Source organism: Aspergillus multicolor (assembly GCF_047715735.1).
Source record: "Aspergillus multicolor strain CBS 133.54 unplaced genomic scaffold BDW74scaffold_9, whole genome shotgun sequence".
In the NCBI taxonomy this organism is placed as follows: domain Eukaryota; kingdom Fungi; phylum Ascomycota; class Eurotiomycetes; order Eurotiales; family Aspergillaceae; genus Aspergillus; species Aspergillus multicolor.
Window position 1 is genome coordinate 587,380 of NW_027395960.1, and position 13,561 is coordinate 600,940.

General features: G+C 50.3%; 9 protein-coding genes and 1 non-coding gene across 10 annotated transcripts; 6 read left to right on the top strand and 4 right to left on the bottom strand.

Moving 5' to 3' along the window:
- Positions 1 to 533: 533 nt before the first annotated feature.
- BDW74DRAFT_177252 (uncharacterized protein) lies at positions 534 to 1,432 on the bottom strand (the record flags this gene model as incomplete). The annotated part of the gene is made up of 4 exons (XM_073728833.1): positions 534 to 616; positions 706 to 801; positions 849 to 1,084; positions 1,137 to 1,432. 4 exons carry the CDS (start codon positions 1,430 to 1,432, stop codon positions 534 to 536), a joined length of 711 nt encoding a protein of 236 aa, XP_073584959.1.
- A 1,807-nt stretch (positions 1,433 to 3,239) lies between these two features.
- On the bottom strand, positions 3,240 to 4,321 carry BDW74DRAFT_140003 (uncharacterized protein). The gene has a single exon (XM_073722502.1). It carries the CDS (start codon positions 4,148 to 4,150, stop codon positions 3,608 to 3,610), a length of 543 nt encoding a protein of 180 aa, XP_073584960.1. The 5' UTR covers positions 4,151 to 4,321; the 3' UTR covers positions 3,240 to 3,607.
- On the top strand, positions 4,206 to 4,853 carry BDW74DRAFT_177253 (uncharacterized protein; the record flags this gene model as incomplete). Its single annotated transcript, XM_073728834.1, has 4 exons — positions 4,206 to 4,389; positions 4,442 to 4,567; positions 4,622 to 4,759; positions 4,810 to 4,853. The coding sequence occupies 4 exons, from the start codon at positions 4,206 to 4,208 to the stop codon at positions 4,851 to 4,853; spliced, it is 492 nt and encodes a 163-aa protein (XP_073584961.1).
- Positions 4,854 to 5,257: 404 nt separating this feature from the next.
- Positions 5,258 to 5,648, top strand: BDW74DRAFT_177254 (CTAG/PCC1 family protein; the record flags this gene model as incomplete). Its single annotated transcript, XM_073728835.1, has 2 exons — positions 5,258 to 5,301; positions 5,351 to 5,648. The coding sequence occupies 2 exons, from the start codon at positions 5,258 to 5,260 to the stop codon at positions 5,646 to 5,648; spliced, it is 342 nt and encodes a 113-aa protein (XP_073584962.1).
- A 1,369-nt stretch (positions 5,649 to 7,017) lies between these two features.
- BDW74DRAFT_177255 (glutathione peroxidase) lies at positions 7,018 to 7,682 on the top strand (the record flags this gene model as incomplete). The annotated part of the gene is made up of 2 exons (XM_073728836.1): positions 7,018 to 7,060; positions 7,156 to 7,682. The coding sequence occupies 2 exons, from the start codon at positions 7,018 to 7,020 to the stop codon at positions 7,680 to 7,682; spliced, it is 570 nt and encodes a 189-aa protein (XP_073584963.1).
- A 92-nt stretch (positions 7,683 to 7,774) lies between these two features.
- Positions 7,775 to 9,285, bottom strand: BDW74DRAFT_140076 (translin). The gene is made up of 8 exons (XM_073722503.1): positions 8,954 to 9,285; positions 8,861 to 8,897; positions 8,729 to 8,782; positions 8,531 to 8,664; positions 8,353 to 8,458; positions 8,198 to 8,283; positions 7,989 to 8,138; positions 7,775 to 7,938 (listed from the first exon to the last, which is right to left on the bottom strand). The coding sequence occupies exons 1-8, from the start codon at positions 9,017 to 9,019 to the stop codon at positions 7,867 to 7,869; spliced, it is 705 nt and encodes a 234-aa protein (XP_073584964.1). The 5' UTR covers positions 9,020 to 9,285; the 3' UTR covers positions 7,775 to 7,866.
- Positions 9,286 to 9,330: 45 nt separating this feature from the next.
- Positions 9,331 to 10,310, bottom strand: BDW74DRAFT_151560 (DIM1 family thioredoxin-like protein). The gene is made up of 5 exons (XM_073724203.1): positions 10,128 to 10,310; positions 10,037 to 10,070; positions 9,920 to 9,967; positions 9,574 to 9,816; positions 9,331 to 9,511 (listed from the first exon to the last, which is right to left on the bottom strand). The coding sequence occupies exons 1-5, from the start codon at positions 10,206 to 10,208 to the stop codon at positions 9,486 to 9,488; spliced, it is 432 nt and encodes a 143-aa protein (XP_073584965.1). The 5' UTR covers positions 10,209 to 10,310; the 3' UTR covers positions 9,331 to 9,485.
- Positions 10,311 to 10,401: 91 nt separating this feature from the next.
- On the top strand, positions 10,402 to 10,474 carry BDW74DRAFT_t106. Its single transcript has one exon. It is a non-coding gene; the product is annotated as a tRNA-Arg (tRNA).
- Positions 10,475 to 10,533: 59 nt separating this feature from the next.
- On the top strand, positions 10,534 to 12,025 carry BDW74DRAFT_151561 (F-box domain protein). The gene has a single exon (XM_073724204.1). It carries the CDS (start codon positions 10,685 to 10,687, stop codon positions 11,810 to 11,812), a length of 1,128 nt encoding a protein of 375 aa, XP_073584966.1. The 5' UTR covers positions 10,534 to 10,684; the 3' UTR covers positions 11,813 to 12,025.
- A 336-nt stretch (positions 12,026 to 12,361) lies between these two features.
- On the top strand, positions 12,362 to 13,561 carry BDW74DRAFT_177259 (uncharacterized protein; the record flags this gene model as incomplete). The annotated part of the gene is made up of 2 exons (XM_073728837.1): positions 12,362 to 12,622; positions 12,695 to 13,561. The coding sequence occupies 2 exons, from the start codon at positions 12,362 to 12,364 to the stop codon at positions 13,559 to 13,561; spliced, it is 1,128 nt and encodes a 375-aa protein (XP_073584967.1).

Here is a 13,561-nt window from a genome sequence, read left to right on the forward strand (position 1 = left end):
TGCAACCATTCCTCAACCACACTGTCTTGATGTATTTCTGCAGGACTGTCACTATCAGTGGTCTCATACTGTCATCTGATTTCGTCTGTGATGTCTCTGCGTGTCAAGTCCGTTAGTGCTCTGGCTGATTGGCAAATCATAGTCCTTAGCAGTCGTCTTACCGTTCGGAATTTGTGCACAAAGACCATGAGCTCACAATCAGTAGTTGTTGATTGGTGTGAGCCTATCTTTAATGCAAAGTCTTTCAACAAACTTGAGAGATGTCTTGATAGTTCTTCTATGCGCTGCGAACCACTGCGAAGCGAGTCATGAACCCTAGACAGCAGGAGCTTTGCAATCTCCGCCGCGAGACCATCTTCATGAAGCTCATTGATTATGTCCGAGTCAGAGTAGACGCTGCAAGTATCATCATCTTCTCCGCAGGGAACCTTCGAACTAGCAGGAATATCGATTAGCTCGTCAGTATGTAAAGCATCGCCAACAGAATCGTCAGACATCGTATTCGAGCATCTTTGACCGAGGGTCAAATGAGCCTACTGGCTTGTCCCGGAGTCCTCGTCGGTGAGGATCTCTGGTCGTGAACTCATGTCGTTGAGCTTGAATTTCGTCATCGGGTCTGTATGTGAAACATAACATTGATATCAATGACCACTCTTGCAACATTGTTATTCACCAAGAGCTCAGGACAAAGAAATAGCAACGAACTCAGAATCTCACTGAAACTTGCATCAATGTCGGAAAGGGGCCATGCTGACCCAGCTCCCTCGTCTATCTCCGGGATGTTATAGGGAATTTCTGACGCTATTACAACCTCAGCAGATGTATAATAAAGCAACCGAGTGCAATACCTAGCTGCGGGCTATTTGGCGGAGGACAAAACCCGCGGTCATCGTGCTCCATTTCCTGTCTGCGCTCAAAACGCGCAACACGCTCCGATTCAATAATCTGGTTTGCGTTTCGAAATATGGTTTCATGGCCTTGGGTGGCTCTCTTTCTATGTTTGCGGCTTATAGTGTTTGTTTCCTTGTGTTTCCGGCTCCTGAGGATATTCCAGGCTTGCAAGCGATCTCTAAGCTGTTTCTCCCTTTGCATAATCAGTTAGCCCCGTTGTTAGTGGATAAGAACAGAATGCTCACGTTACGCTGAAGTGATGTTCTTGCTCCATTCGCCATCTAACGTCATCGGGCCTTAATTTCAAATCGATATACAATCTCTCGATGCGAGAGCGGAATCTGTCCCAGTCCTTAGAGCTGCGGGGCTTGAATAAGTCGAGCGCGACATGGTCGTTCAACGGTGAGGTCATGTCTTCATGTAGCTCTTCCTCTGAACCATCGCTGGATATCGCGGTCTCGTCCTGCAGCAATACCCCGGGGTCTTGGGGCGTCCGGTGAAAGTCCGAATGAAACTCATGGTGTTCTGGCTCAAAACTCATTGTGTCTGCAATATTCTGAGGGGGAACTGTTTTTCCGCATGCAGGCTATGGCCTGGAATTGAGGAGGTGAAACTTAGAAGGTTGTCTTCGTATCCGCGAAGGCAAGCCCAGCCGAGCTGGATCAGGTGACTGCCCTTTACGACGAGCTGAACCCATGCTTTGTTGACCCCGCTGGCAGACAAGGAAAGCGGCCGGATTCAAGAAGACTACATGTTCGACGCATAGATTCTCGGGCTAGGAGTGCCTCAGGATCACCTGTCATCCAAGTTCATTGCATATCTGTTATCTGTACCATAGGTAGACATAGCAAACAAGGCGCTGAACTGAACAAGGAGAGCATTTTCTTTGCCTCCAGCTTCACCGTTCTACGACCATGATGCACTATCAGCCAGACTTCCGGCGCTATATTTCTTCAGGAATATCAAGATTCGTCGGATACGCTGTCAACGAACATAAATGGGACAGAGCCCTTGCGGTGGATTTACTTTCCGCCGGATATCTTTCAACCCTCGTTAGTTCTTGTGAAATGATACCTCGGATTTTCCCTCTTCTCGGAGTTTGAGCGTTTAGACGGATCAGAGGCGGACGCCACGGGAGAGTTGTTCTTCAAAAAACTCGGCCAGGACCTGGTGAAATGCAGAGGAAGATCTGAGGAATCGAGGAGCGATAATTCAACAGTTAAATAGCTAGGGTACAGCTCAAGACACCAAGAGAACAGTCGAGCGTGGCATGTCTTTGCATAGATTCCGATTTTAGTCTGCATCTGGTCATGAAAGCTCTTCTAGCATTCATCTAATAGTTCAAAGCTCCAGGCTGGATGCCTAGACTTCTGACTCGCACGTGTAGATCGACATGTGCGGCTGAGTTCCGACGAACGATATCCGTATACCGTACTCCGTATAGCGCTCGGGCCAGGCTGTCCCGGCTTCACGAAGTCTACAACTGCCAACGGCGCCATCTTATCAATCATTGAGATCCCAGATCTGGACTAAGGCAAGCTCTTCTAAATCTGATTGCTTGGTTGGCAGCTGTTCCACGTGCATGTTCGTGTAGCACACCTTGCTCGTGCCCTAGCTTGGCAATGATAAATTTGAACTCGAGCTAGAGACAAATCATCAGATACTTACCGAAGAAGAACACAGTCCGTCTTGTTCAATTGTTTTGCTGGCGAAATGATGTGCTTGGTGAAGAAAGCCATGAGGTGTCCCTTGGCTAGTTGGGTGAATCAACCTGGAATGCCGCGAAATTGCCTGCACATGCGCTATGAGCCGCCCAAATCCACATGTCACAGCATGGAGCACTCCAGAGCTCATATGGCGTGAGCGAAAACTCGAAGAGCGCTTGCTGCTTGGCTCGCCGTGGCCCGTGCCAGTGTTATATCGTAATATGAACTCAGCGAACTCAGTAAGAGCGAGTAAGGCCACCTGAGTCAGTGCCATAGCTTCTCGTGGCAAACGCTGTCAAGGTTCGCGGCATTTCCTCAGCTAGGTAATGGCAGGCGGCAACATGGTGGAATAAGGTTCATCGTTGTATCAGAAAATTGGCCAGGGTCAATAATTTCGGCGATCACCGTCATTGTTCGTGCTATTGTTCGCGCTAGTTGCCCACGCTTATTGGCGGGGTGGCGCTGATCGACGGATGGCGCGGAGGATTCAGGGACCCGGGCGCCTGTGGTCCATGGGCTGCTCCCCACCAAGCATCAAGCTAGTGGCTGAACAGCTAATTTTTGGCCGTTGAACCACACCTTGCCCAATTCAAGTGGACCTCAAAGCGAGCCTGGGGCAAGAAACGGGCGACTACTGCCAAGTACCAACTTACCAGGTTGCTGGATCGTCAAGGCAAGCCATTGCCGAGACTAGTGCCTTGCGGGCAGGGCCACGAGCGCGAAGGCGAACCTTGAGACTCAACGGTTCAGGATGTCAAGTATGCTGCTGATAAGCCACCCCTTGATCTTTACGGCTCCGTGAATATTCCTGAAGAATTGGCTTATGGCGTGAGCGGCATCTCTTGGGATTGTTGCGGGCTCTTACGGCGTAGATGTCAGCCCCGGTGTTCAACGACAAGTAGCCGAACTATTGCTCAGGAACCCTGGGTCCGAGAGGTCAATTCCCAGCTATGCTTTTCCGTTTCCCCCGCATATCATCCGGGGATTGGCCATGATTCAGAGATAACTGCTCATGATCGACATGCTATAGCCTCCTTCGCCATCAGTGCTGGGTGCTGGTTGCTCCCCGGGTACGCAGCGGACAATAGGCATCTATGTCGGACTTTTTGCGGGGCATCGGCGAAGCAAGAGTGCCTCCGGTTTCTCGCTCCCGCCATCTGAGCTAAGTCCATACCTATCAATGTTATGGCACTCGCTCGACCGTCCGGCACACACGGTGATGGCGATGTCAACATTCGACAGAGTACCAATCTCAAGCTGATGGTGTGGAGCATTATTGGTGCGGAAGTCCCTCTCTCGTCGATCATGATTCTTCCCACATTGGATACCAATGCTAGAGGAGCTATATTCCGTACCTGTAGATCATTGCCACAACAAGCAGCATCGGGACCGCTCCTGATCTGCACAGGCAATGCAGGAACTAGAGTGGTGTCAAAGTAAAGGAGATGATGAGAGGCCATGGCTGGTATAAAGGGCAGTCGACATCCCTCCAGAACTGCTTCTTCTTTCCAGCCAGAACAGTCGTTCCAGTCATTCCTTACCAAGACCTCCATTCTCTCTGACCAACTCCATTCTCTTACCTTCCTTTAATCTTTTCAACCCATCACAATGAAGTTCACTGGAATCATTGCCTCCCTCGCCATTGCCAGCACCGCTACCGCTGCTGCGCTTCCCAGCCTCAACACCGTCAAGATTGACTCTACCGTCCAGCACCTTGACGAGGTCCTCACCCACATTGATGGTGCCGTTGTCGGTTCCTCCACCCAGGAGGTTCTCGTCGACACCAAGAACGGTATGCTTGCGCCGTAAAGACATTCTGGTCGATGCCATGCTAACCTGCTCAGAACTTGTCGGCATCCGCGGTCTTCTGACCGGTGTTGTTGGCGGTGTTGTCGGTGTTGTCGGCAACACTGGCATTGTGCAGGGTGTCGTCCACCTTGCTGGTAATGTCGTCGGCAGCGTCACTGATGGTATGTACCCCCAACACATGGTCACCCGAGATGAGATGTACTAATTTCTTCCAGTCGTTCAGCCCGTTGTCAACGCCGAGGGCGTTGTCTCCAACGTTGGCGACCTCGCTCGCAGCCTTGTCAGCCGCATCCAGGGTGGCCAGGTTGACGCCGTTGGCCTTGAGAACGTCCTCACTGCTGTCGGTGGTACCGGTAAGTCCCCAATGATCCACTCTATGAGCAGTCACTGATTGCTGGTATAGCTGGCCTTGCCAACCTCAACGGTGTCCTCGCTCAGGTTGCGTAAATCCAACCTAGACGATGTCACGAAGGAGCCATGTCGAAAGTCAAGGGTCCGAATTCTGTACGAGAGCAACTTATATCTTAATACCCTTTAGTGAATATAATTAATTGAAACTTCTTCAAACACTGTCATTGAGTGGTAGTAGTAACTGTCGCATTCAATCTGTAGATGTAATTGAAACTGGGGCTCAAGCATCTTGAAGCTGAGAGATTGGAGAAAGCTGGTCCAAGCGCTTGTTTATATCCTGGAGAAAACAGCCGATTGATGACTAAGCGCCACCCCGCTTCACTATCGTCAAGGGAAACAATTTCTGTGCGCATACAACAACAAGAGCCGCCATTCAACCCGTATTTCCAAATCGCCAGTCTCCGCAATCAAACTAATCACACTACTTTACTCACCTCAAGATGTCCGCCTCTCAACCTTCAGACAACGACTTCCCCTGCTCTCTGTAAGACAGAGCCTCCCCGCCTACTCACAACCCACTAACTTCTAGACAGAACAATCTCCCTTCCCCTTCCTAGCAACCGACTCGCCTCCTCCGCTTTGCGCGCTCTCGAAGTCGATGCCGAGCTCTCCCCACATGTCCGCCGATACTTCGCCGTGAAGAGCCCGAACCCTGAAAACCAGAGTGCAGACAGTGACGAGGGAAAGACCGTGCTCGAGACCACCTACAAGGCCACCACGAACCGCATGCTGCGAGTTGCCGTTAATGGGTTCATGGAGAGTTTGGGTGTTGTTCTCGGGGTTATGGAAGAGCTGGATGTGGATGTGCTGAAAGAAGAGAGTGATGAATAAGGGATCGACGGGGATACTAAGAAAGCGAATAAGGAAGAGCGGCAAGAGCGCAAGTCAACGAGGTCCGAGACGCTTGATCTCGAACGACGAGTCTGCCCTTAGCTGGAATGGGCTATCCAGGAGACTGTTGAACTGCAGTCTCAAGCTCTGGCGGACAGCGGGAAGAGACCCAGCAACGGATAGACGCACAAACTTGCCGACTTGACGACGCCTGGACCCTCCGGCCACCTTATGGTACCATTCAAGGCTTGCGTGATCTACCTTCACGCCGTGGCTGAGCATCCGACGCTTGTCATTGGCAGTGTGGGACAGGAATCGTATCGCGTCAGCACATGGCTCTAGCCCCTCCGCGAAGTTGGCGCTGGGTGAACAATTCAGTACAGCATCGGTTAACGGCTGCTCGTCCGCGGCGTCATTGTACTATCTTGAGGCCTATTATGAGCTCCGCTTCGGAGTTTTATATATGCTAGAGTCTAGGCATTACTTCTGAAGGATTATGGAGTACTAGCCACTGTTCCCACTTGCGGCTCTATCTGAAACAAAGTATTTGGAATATGTACATACCCCATATCAAACCACATTCTCCAATATCCGACTTTGGGCCGTGTCACGGCACGCCAGCAACTGTGCCTTCGGATTAGCAAGTATCTTCGCCCCGACTTTCCTGCACGGAGCTCGGAGTACCATATAACTGAAATATATCTGTAATAGTATGATTGTACCTAGCTCGCTCCGAACGTACGACGCATACGCATACGGGGCTAAACGTACTATAGACATCAACCAATCAAACGGCCCAGGAACAAAAGCATATGATCTTACCACCATCAATGAAGTCATAGCAAGCCACAGCCACAAGAATTTGGAATCACAATCCCAACGGTCTGGACTAACCAGCTGACAAAACGGCGAAATGCACATCATTTGAATTATTCTTAGCAAATTCCCCAGAGCGTTATGCCATTCGGATCCCGGCCCCGGCGCATCCGGACAGTCGCCCCCTCACAAGCTTCTGGGCTCCTTCCAGGTTTCTCGTTCCTTCCGCGAACCTCGGAGCCGGGTGCCACCTTCATCCATATCCATGTCTCTTAGCCTCGCCTCTGCAGCTTACCCAGTCCACAATTGTGGCTTATCGGGATTCAGATTACTCAGTCTCAGATCTAGTTCCTGTCCGACCAGACGAGTCAGCTTGCAGAGGCGCATACAAAAGGCAACTGCTTTTCCTGTTCGAAGACTTTGTGGTGCCACAATTTCTCCCGCGACGGGTCCCTGCATTTTCCCCTCACGTCCACCAGTTCCCGCTTCTCTTCAAACTCAACGACTTTGTTTGAGACTTTCGCGTACGAGCACTCGATACCATTTCAGCACCATGTCTTCCGCGACTACTTTCTACGACTTTGAGCCTGTTGACAGTACGTTCTCTATCTCTCTCGCTCTATCTACCCCTCCCCCTCTTTTCTCCCACTCCACACGGCAACAAAAAGGCTAACCATTATTTTACCAACAGAGAAAGGCAGCGCCTACCCTCTAGACAAACTAAAGGGCAAGGTCGTCCTCGTCGTCAACACCGCCTCAAAGTGCGGTTTCACTCCCCAGTTCAAGGGCCTCGAGACCCTCTTCCAGTCCCTCAAGTCCAAGCGCCCCGATGATTTCGTCATCCTCGGCTTCCCCTGCAACCAGTTCGGCAGCCAGGATCCGGGCTCTGACGACCAGATCCAGGAATTCTGCCAGTTGAACTACGGTGTTACCTTCCCTGTCCTGGGCAAGACCGAGGTTAACGGCGACAATGCGAACCCGCTCTGGTCGTGGATGAAGGAGAGCCAGCCCGGTCTGCTGGGCTTGAAGAGGATCAAGTGGAACTTTGAGAAGTTTTTGATCTCCGCGGACGGAAAGGTTGTTGGTCGCTGGGCTAGTACGACTAAGCCCGAGAGCTTAGAGAGCAAGATTTTGGAAGAGATTGAGAAGGCCGAGAAGGCCGGGCTTTTGGCTTCCAAGGCCGGTGCTGCAGAGGGCGAGACTGCCAAGTTGGCGTGATTTTGAGGATTTTTCTTGTTTTATGGATTATGATACCAAATCTTAACCGTTGATCTGCTTGTTGCAGAATAATGCTGCTTTGCAGTCATTTCATTGAGTACTAAGTACTGTCTTTTTTGTCCATATCATTTCATCGTCATAATACCACTCCTGCATATATGCTTAACCAGTTCCGTCGATGCAATTAAACACTTTGACCCTTGGGAATCAGGTTACGCAGTGAGAGATCATAAACCACGTCCTCCACTTTCTTTACCTGCTTGCGATCAGCATCTTCTTGTAACGAAAGTAGAGGTTAGATCTTACGTTGTACTTGATCGCATCACTCCTCTTGCGCAGAATATCGTTCTTGAGGTTCAGGAGCTGGAACCCGTTGAACAGCTCCTTGATGAAGCTGCCAATAACCGCGGGACGGCCGTAGTCGCCGAGGGTGACCGCGTTGACAGCAAGACGGGCCTGATATGGCAGTATTAGCACAAGACCTGGCGCTTGAGTGAGAACAATCGGGGGCATACCAGCTCTTCAATCATAGAGATCATGCCGAGAAGGTACTCCTCAAGCGTAAGATGAAACTTATCCTCTTCCTTGAGGTTCACGGGGACTATACACGATCAGTAACCGTCACCATCCACATCCAGCAATGATGGCTAGAAAAAAGGGCAAGCCATACTCTCTAGAAACTTCCCAACCTCCTCCATCGTCAGGAACGAAGCAGACTCGGAGCTCTTGTACTCCTGGAACCCGCCCAGCCACGCGCAGAGCTCGATGGATGCAACCTGGCAAACAAGTCAGCACACTCACCAAGATCAACATGGCGCTGCCGTTTGGAAGTGGGCAGGGGTACGCACGAGATTCTGCAGATCGCGCGACCACACCCCGTTGTACTTGTAGAAGGGGTGCTTGTCGGCGACGCTCTTCAGGCGCAGGATCACCTCTTTCTGCGCGAGGATCTCGTTTGTCGAGTCTTCGAGGACGGGTTGCACTGCGTGCTTTTGTTAGTGGTTCTTGATGGGCAAAGGTAGGGCAGTACTGGTACAGGTACATACGCTGCGCTGCGGGCGTGGAGTGTGCGCGTGAGAGGGCTGCTTGGGTGGAGCGGCCTGGTAATGTTAATTGTTAGTTGGTACAAATTTCCCCCTGTTCTGAAACTGGAGAGTTTGTAAGTGAGGTCTAAGCACCTTTGCGCGAGAGACTCTGCACGATATCGCGGAGCTCCTGTTTGCGGTGTTAGTCAAGTCAATTTGGTGTTTTTTGGGATGTGGGGAGCATACATCTCTGACGGCCGCCTCCTCGTCGATCTTCGTCTGGAGGCTCTCGAAGATAGCGCGATCGATCATCTTGTCGGTATTCAATGGTTTTAGATGTATTTAGGAGCTTGTTGAAATGTTGGTTGCTGCGGCGGCGGTGTTGATGTCAATGAAGAAGATCGAGATTGTGGGGCCGCGCTGCCGGTGCCTGAGGGCTGAGGCGGATATCCTTCCGTTTGTTGGCGGTATAAATGGAGTCTGCAACGAGCTGTTGGAAACGTATTTGGACGTTGGCTGGGTATTGTTAAGATCAAGATATGTATTGGATATTTGCGGGAATAGTTCTAAGGTCTAGGTCTACATTCTGTGTATCTTAAAACAGATATTTGTGTTGATAATGCTTCTAGATCATGTTCATAGATATCATAATTCATTAGACCGCTATGATAGAAATATTCATAGCAAGAAGTGCTCCTGCATCACACCAAAGAGCACCTTGGAGCACCTTAGAGCAATGCGCATAAAAGCCACCATGGACCGCCCACACAAAGACTAATCAGTACCGGTATCTTGTAGAGTAATCTACCAACCATTAGCCACCACCGCCATCTATTGCAAAGAAAAAGACAGGGAATTTAACTCACCCTTCGGGCTAACAACAAGACCACGCCCCTTCCGCGCTCCCTTGTAGATCGTCTCGATGATATCGATCAACTCTTGCTTGTCTTCAAGAACCCAGTTCAACTTGTTGTTGTTACCGGTTCCAAAATCGCACATTATGTGCTTGTTCCGGAAGAAAAACATGATCGTCATTGGGTCGAAGAGCTCATACATGGTATTGAACTCGGGTACCTCGTCGATGTCGCAGAGGTAGATGACCGCGAAGTCTGTAGTGGTTAGCTGAGTTACAAGCAAAAGGGTTAGAAGAGCCAAGTCTGCTCTGAGGCTGAAGCCACAGAGAACGTGGAGTTGACGAGGTGATAGACTCACTCTTTACTCGCTCGGCGAGCTTGAAGAGAACTTCGTCTTGGCGCATACCTAGTAGGAAGTTAGCACTGATACAAAGATGACCACAAGGTTGCGGGAAAAGGGAAATAATCAACTTACAGTCAACATCATGATCGCGCCCGAATCGGATAACCTGCATAAGTGCCCTGATTAGTATTTGTCTCATGGAAATATATTTAAGAGTACGCACCACTAGTCTGTCTTCCTCTGAGAGGATAGCTTGATCCACGTGCCACGCAGTGCGCAAATGAGGTAGAACGACGGAACCCATGATAAAGGTACGAGAGGTATGGTCTGAAATACGAAAACAGCTGTTTATTGAAGTTGTTGGAAGAATCGCCGTTGTCAAGGCAGAGATATGTAGCGGATCACGTGGATTAATTTCTGGATGCTTCTGGGCGGTCAAACTATAGCGCAAAATATATCTCTATATTACAAAACATTTAATGCTCATCAACAAGCAAGGCCGGCTGGCCCAATTGGCAAGGCGTCTGACTACGAATCAGGAGATTGCAGGTTCGAGCCCTGCGTCGGTCATTTTTTTTTTGTTTTTCCTTTTGCTGCCAGTGGCCAAGACCGAGACTGGGGCGAGGGGTCTTATCGGTGGAGCCGGTGGGGGTCGAGCTCATCAGCTTTCTCCATCACCCCTCCTGTATATAGCTCCTTATACTCCAAGCTCCCTTCAATCGCATGGCCGAAATCCGAGCAATCTCTCTCGCGATGCCAACTTGATCTCGACACGCAGTAATGGCCCTAGCCGCTCCGATCGAACTGCTACCGAACGAGCTGCTCGATGAGATCATCTACCTTCTCACCTCCCCTCCTCCCTCCGCAAACAGCTTGCATCGACCTCCGGATACTCAAATCGCGAGATCATGGAAGCGCGATCTGAGGAACCTCTCTCTTACCTGCTCTCGCTTCTCCGTCCTTGTCCGACCCCTGCTCTTCGCCCACGGTTGCTGCAACCTGGAAGATATCGATGAATACCTCGCGTTCCTATCGAAGTCGGAGTTGACCCGCTATGTCACGTCGCTGGTGATAACAGAAAGCGATGGCTCCCATAAGAGTGGATACTCTGCGTGGTGGCGACGCCTTTTTTCCTCCCTCGTGCCGCGACAATTGACTATTGTTGCGTCGCCCTTGGCCATAGGCAACTTGTTTGGGATTATACCACCAGAGGAGAATAGCTGGGCGTTTGAGATATCTCACCAGCTCGTGCAACTGGAGCTCGATCAGGGCTATCAGCCTCGCGCATTAACAGACAAGCACGCCACGATTCTCGAGCATCTTCCCTGGACATCCATGGTCTTCAACGAATCATCTTCACTGAAGGCATACAACCACTACGAATACTTCCTCTATAAAGTCCCCTCCATTTTCCACCGCTGGAACGATTGGGTCTTGAAGCATAAACTCTCCGAAGGACGGCAAAGCAATTCGTCCTCTCCTCTTCAAAACCTAGCATCATTCACCTACATTGCCGTCTTCCCCTTTTACAACCATGTCGAGCGGGTCCTGGAGGCTGTGATAACCATGAAGAATCTCCATACACTGAAGATCCAGCTAGGCCCTTGTCAGCTCGATCGGGCAACGGAGATTGAGCAGCGAGGCTCCCTAGACCCCAGTGATCCATGGATGGAACTTTCTACAGGGTACTCGCTTATAGCGCATACTGTCAGTGCCATGGGAACGAAGGGGTGTCTTGAGAAATTCATAGCGTGCGACTATCAGATGGAGCCGGTGAGGGCCGAAATTGATAAAATCCTCGGGGATATTCTATGCGATGGGCCATGGACGCATGATGGCCATGGAACTTGGACGAAAAAGGCGCTTGGTGGAAATGGAGAAAGTATGACAGTTGTTGACGGCGAATAATTATTCTCGCTGTACAGCTTCTGGATATGTAATAACTAGAGAACGACTGTAAAAACTGAACACCATTTAATTGGCTATTCTATGGGCGTCTGCGGATCCACCTTGCTACCACCAAGAATATATATACAACCGAGCGTGCTTCAAACATGGCGTCCGGATCTTGTGCTTGAATTAGGAAGCTTACATTGACTTACAATTACAGGAGAGTAGTCAAGTATATTTTTGAGAACATCGAAGTCCTAACTTCTTTCTGGTTTGGCGCAATATGAATCTATCATCAAGCTATTTGCCATCACATGGTGCCCTATTTATCAGGCACCGATGGCAGATTAAGGCCTCAATATCATGAACATCAATGCTTCGTTGGCCGAACAACAACCCGCCTCTATCGATATGTAGGTCAAAACTCTTTGGATAATAGGTAATAATTGACTTTTGACAGAGAGATGACATGGGATACGAATACACCATCTCGATTTACTTGATGACTTAGAAGCAAAAGATCACAACAACCCACTGGCCCAGCAATCACGCTGTGATATCAACAAGATGCCATACAATGTCGAGCCAGCAGTCCCCATTCTGGCTAGCTCCCTACTATATGACGACTCCAGCCAAGTCACAGATCGAGAAAAGACAGAACCGAATTTAGATCCATCTACAAGATGGAACCTGAAACTCGACATGCAAAAGGGCCTGCACCCTCGGGCACCTAACGAAGACGATATCTTCCGCCCCGGGACAGTAATCGGTTTCTCGAGGCTACGAGGCAGATCACCTGAAGGGAACGAGGATGAGTTTGTTGGTGAGGTACGTATTTTGCCTTCCCTAACCTCGACTATCGCGAAGGGATACTAGGACATCGCCCTAACAAGCCTACAGCTTCCACGCCATCTCCTCACAACCTGGCTGCGTCGTACATCGCCGTCATCACCACCAACAAAGCAATCCAACCCAAGCCAGAATCCACAGAAACAAGCAAGAACAAGGGCATACATAATCCACCCACCAAACAGCACAATCTTCCCCCCGGCAAGGCTCCTCTCATCCCTCCTCTCAAACTCAACTCCAAACCCAATCCCAAGCCCCCAGAAGCCCGCGACACTCATCACTCGCAAAGAAGCCATATCCCTCCTCGACACTGTGCAGCTCTTCCCAGTCTTTGATTTCGCAGCTGCCGTTGACGCAATCAGTGAAGTCGAGACGAGATTACACGCTATATGGCAGGAAACCCAGAGCGAGACCCAGACCCAGAACCATTCAGGGGATCAACCAGAAACAAAGACCGTACTCGTGATCGCCGGCCTCGACACCCTCACCGAAGCAGTAATCCGCAGTTCAAATGCAGTTCGCGGGACTGCAGTGCTGACGAGTCTACTGCGGACAATCACGCAGATGAGCCGGATGCACCGCGGCTATCTCTCTGTGTTACTTGTGAATACGGCCGGTGTGGGACCGAGTCCGAGTTTATACCAGGCTCAGGGTCGAAACCAAAGAGAAAATGATACGCACAGCGGAAACGGAGGTGGAAGTGATATCCAATCGATGTTCTACTCCGATGGACCGCTCTTCCCTAGTCTGCTGATGAAGACGCTGGATCAGGGGATTGACACGCACCTATTAGTGTCAACTACAGCAAGTATGACGCCCCAGCAGAGAAGAAATATTGCAACCGTGGTAGAGGTCGTCAAGGATCGCGTGGGGTGTGGGCTTGGGAGGTGGTACGTCTGGGATGAGGAAGCGTGCTAG

Coding starts and splice junctions, on each gene's coding strand:
- BDW74DRAFT_151560 (XM_073724203.1), bottom strand. CDS start 10,208: ATGGGTTCCGTCGTTCTACCTCATTTGCGCACTGCGTGGCACGTGGAT. Junction 10,071..10,127: donor CAGAGGAAGACAGACTAGTG/GTGCGTACTCTT, acceptor GCACTTATGCAG/GTTATCCGATTCGGGCGCGA. Junction 9,968..10,036: donor GCGCGATCATGATGTTGACT/GTAAGTTGATTA, acceptor ACTTCCTACTAG/GTATGCGCCAAGACGAAGTT.
- BDW74DRAFT_151561 (XM_073724204.1), top strand. CDS start 10,685: ATGGCCCTAGCCGCTCCGATCGAACTGCTACCGAACGAGCTGCTCGAT.
- BDW74DRAFT_140003 (XM_073722502.1), bottom strand. CDS start 4,150: ATGGAGGTCTTGGTAAGGAATGACTGGAACGACTGTTCTGGCTGGAAA.
- BDW74DRAFT_140076 (XM_073722503.1), bottom strand. CDS start 9,019: ATGATCGATCGCGCTATCTTCGAGAGCCTCCAGACGAAGATCGACGAG. Junction 8,284..8,352: donor GGTTGGGAAGTTTCTAGAGA/GTATGGCTTGCC, acceptor GATCGTGTATAG/TCCCCGTGAACCTCAAGGAA. Junction 7,939..7,988: donor GTGATGCGATCAAGTACAAC/GTAAGATCTAAC, acceptor GATCGCAAGCAG/GTAAAGAAAGTGGAGGACGT.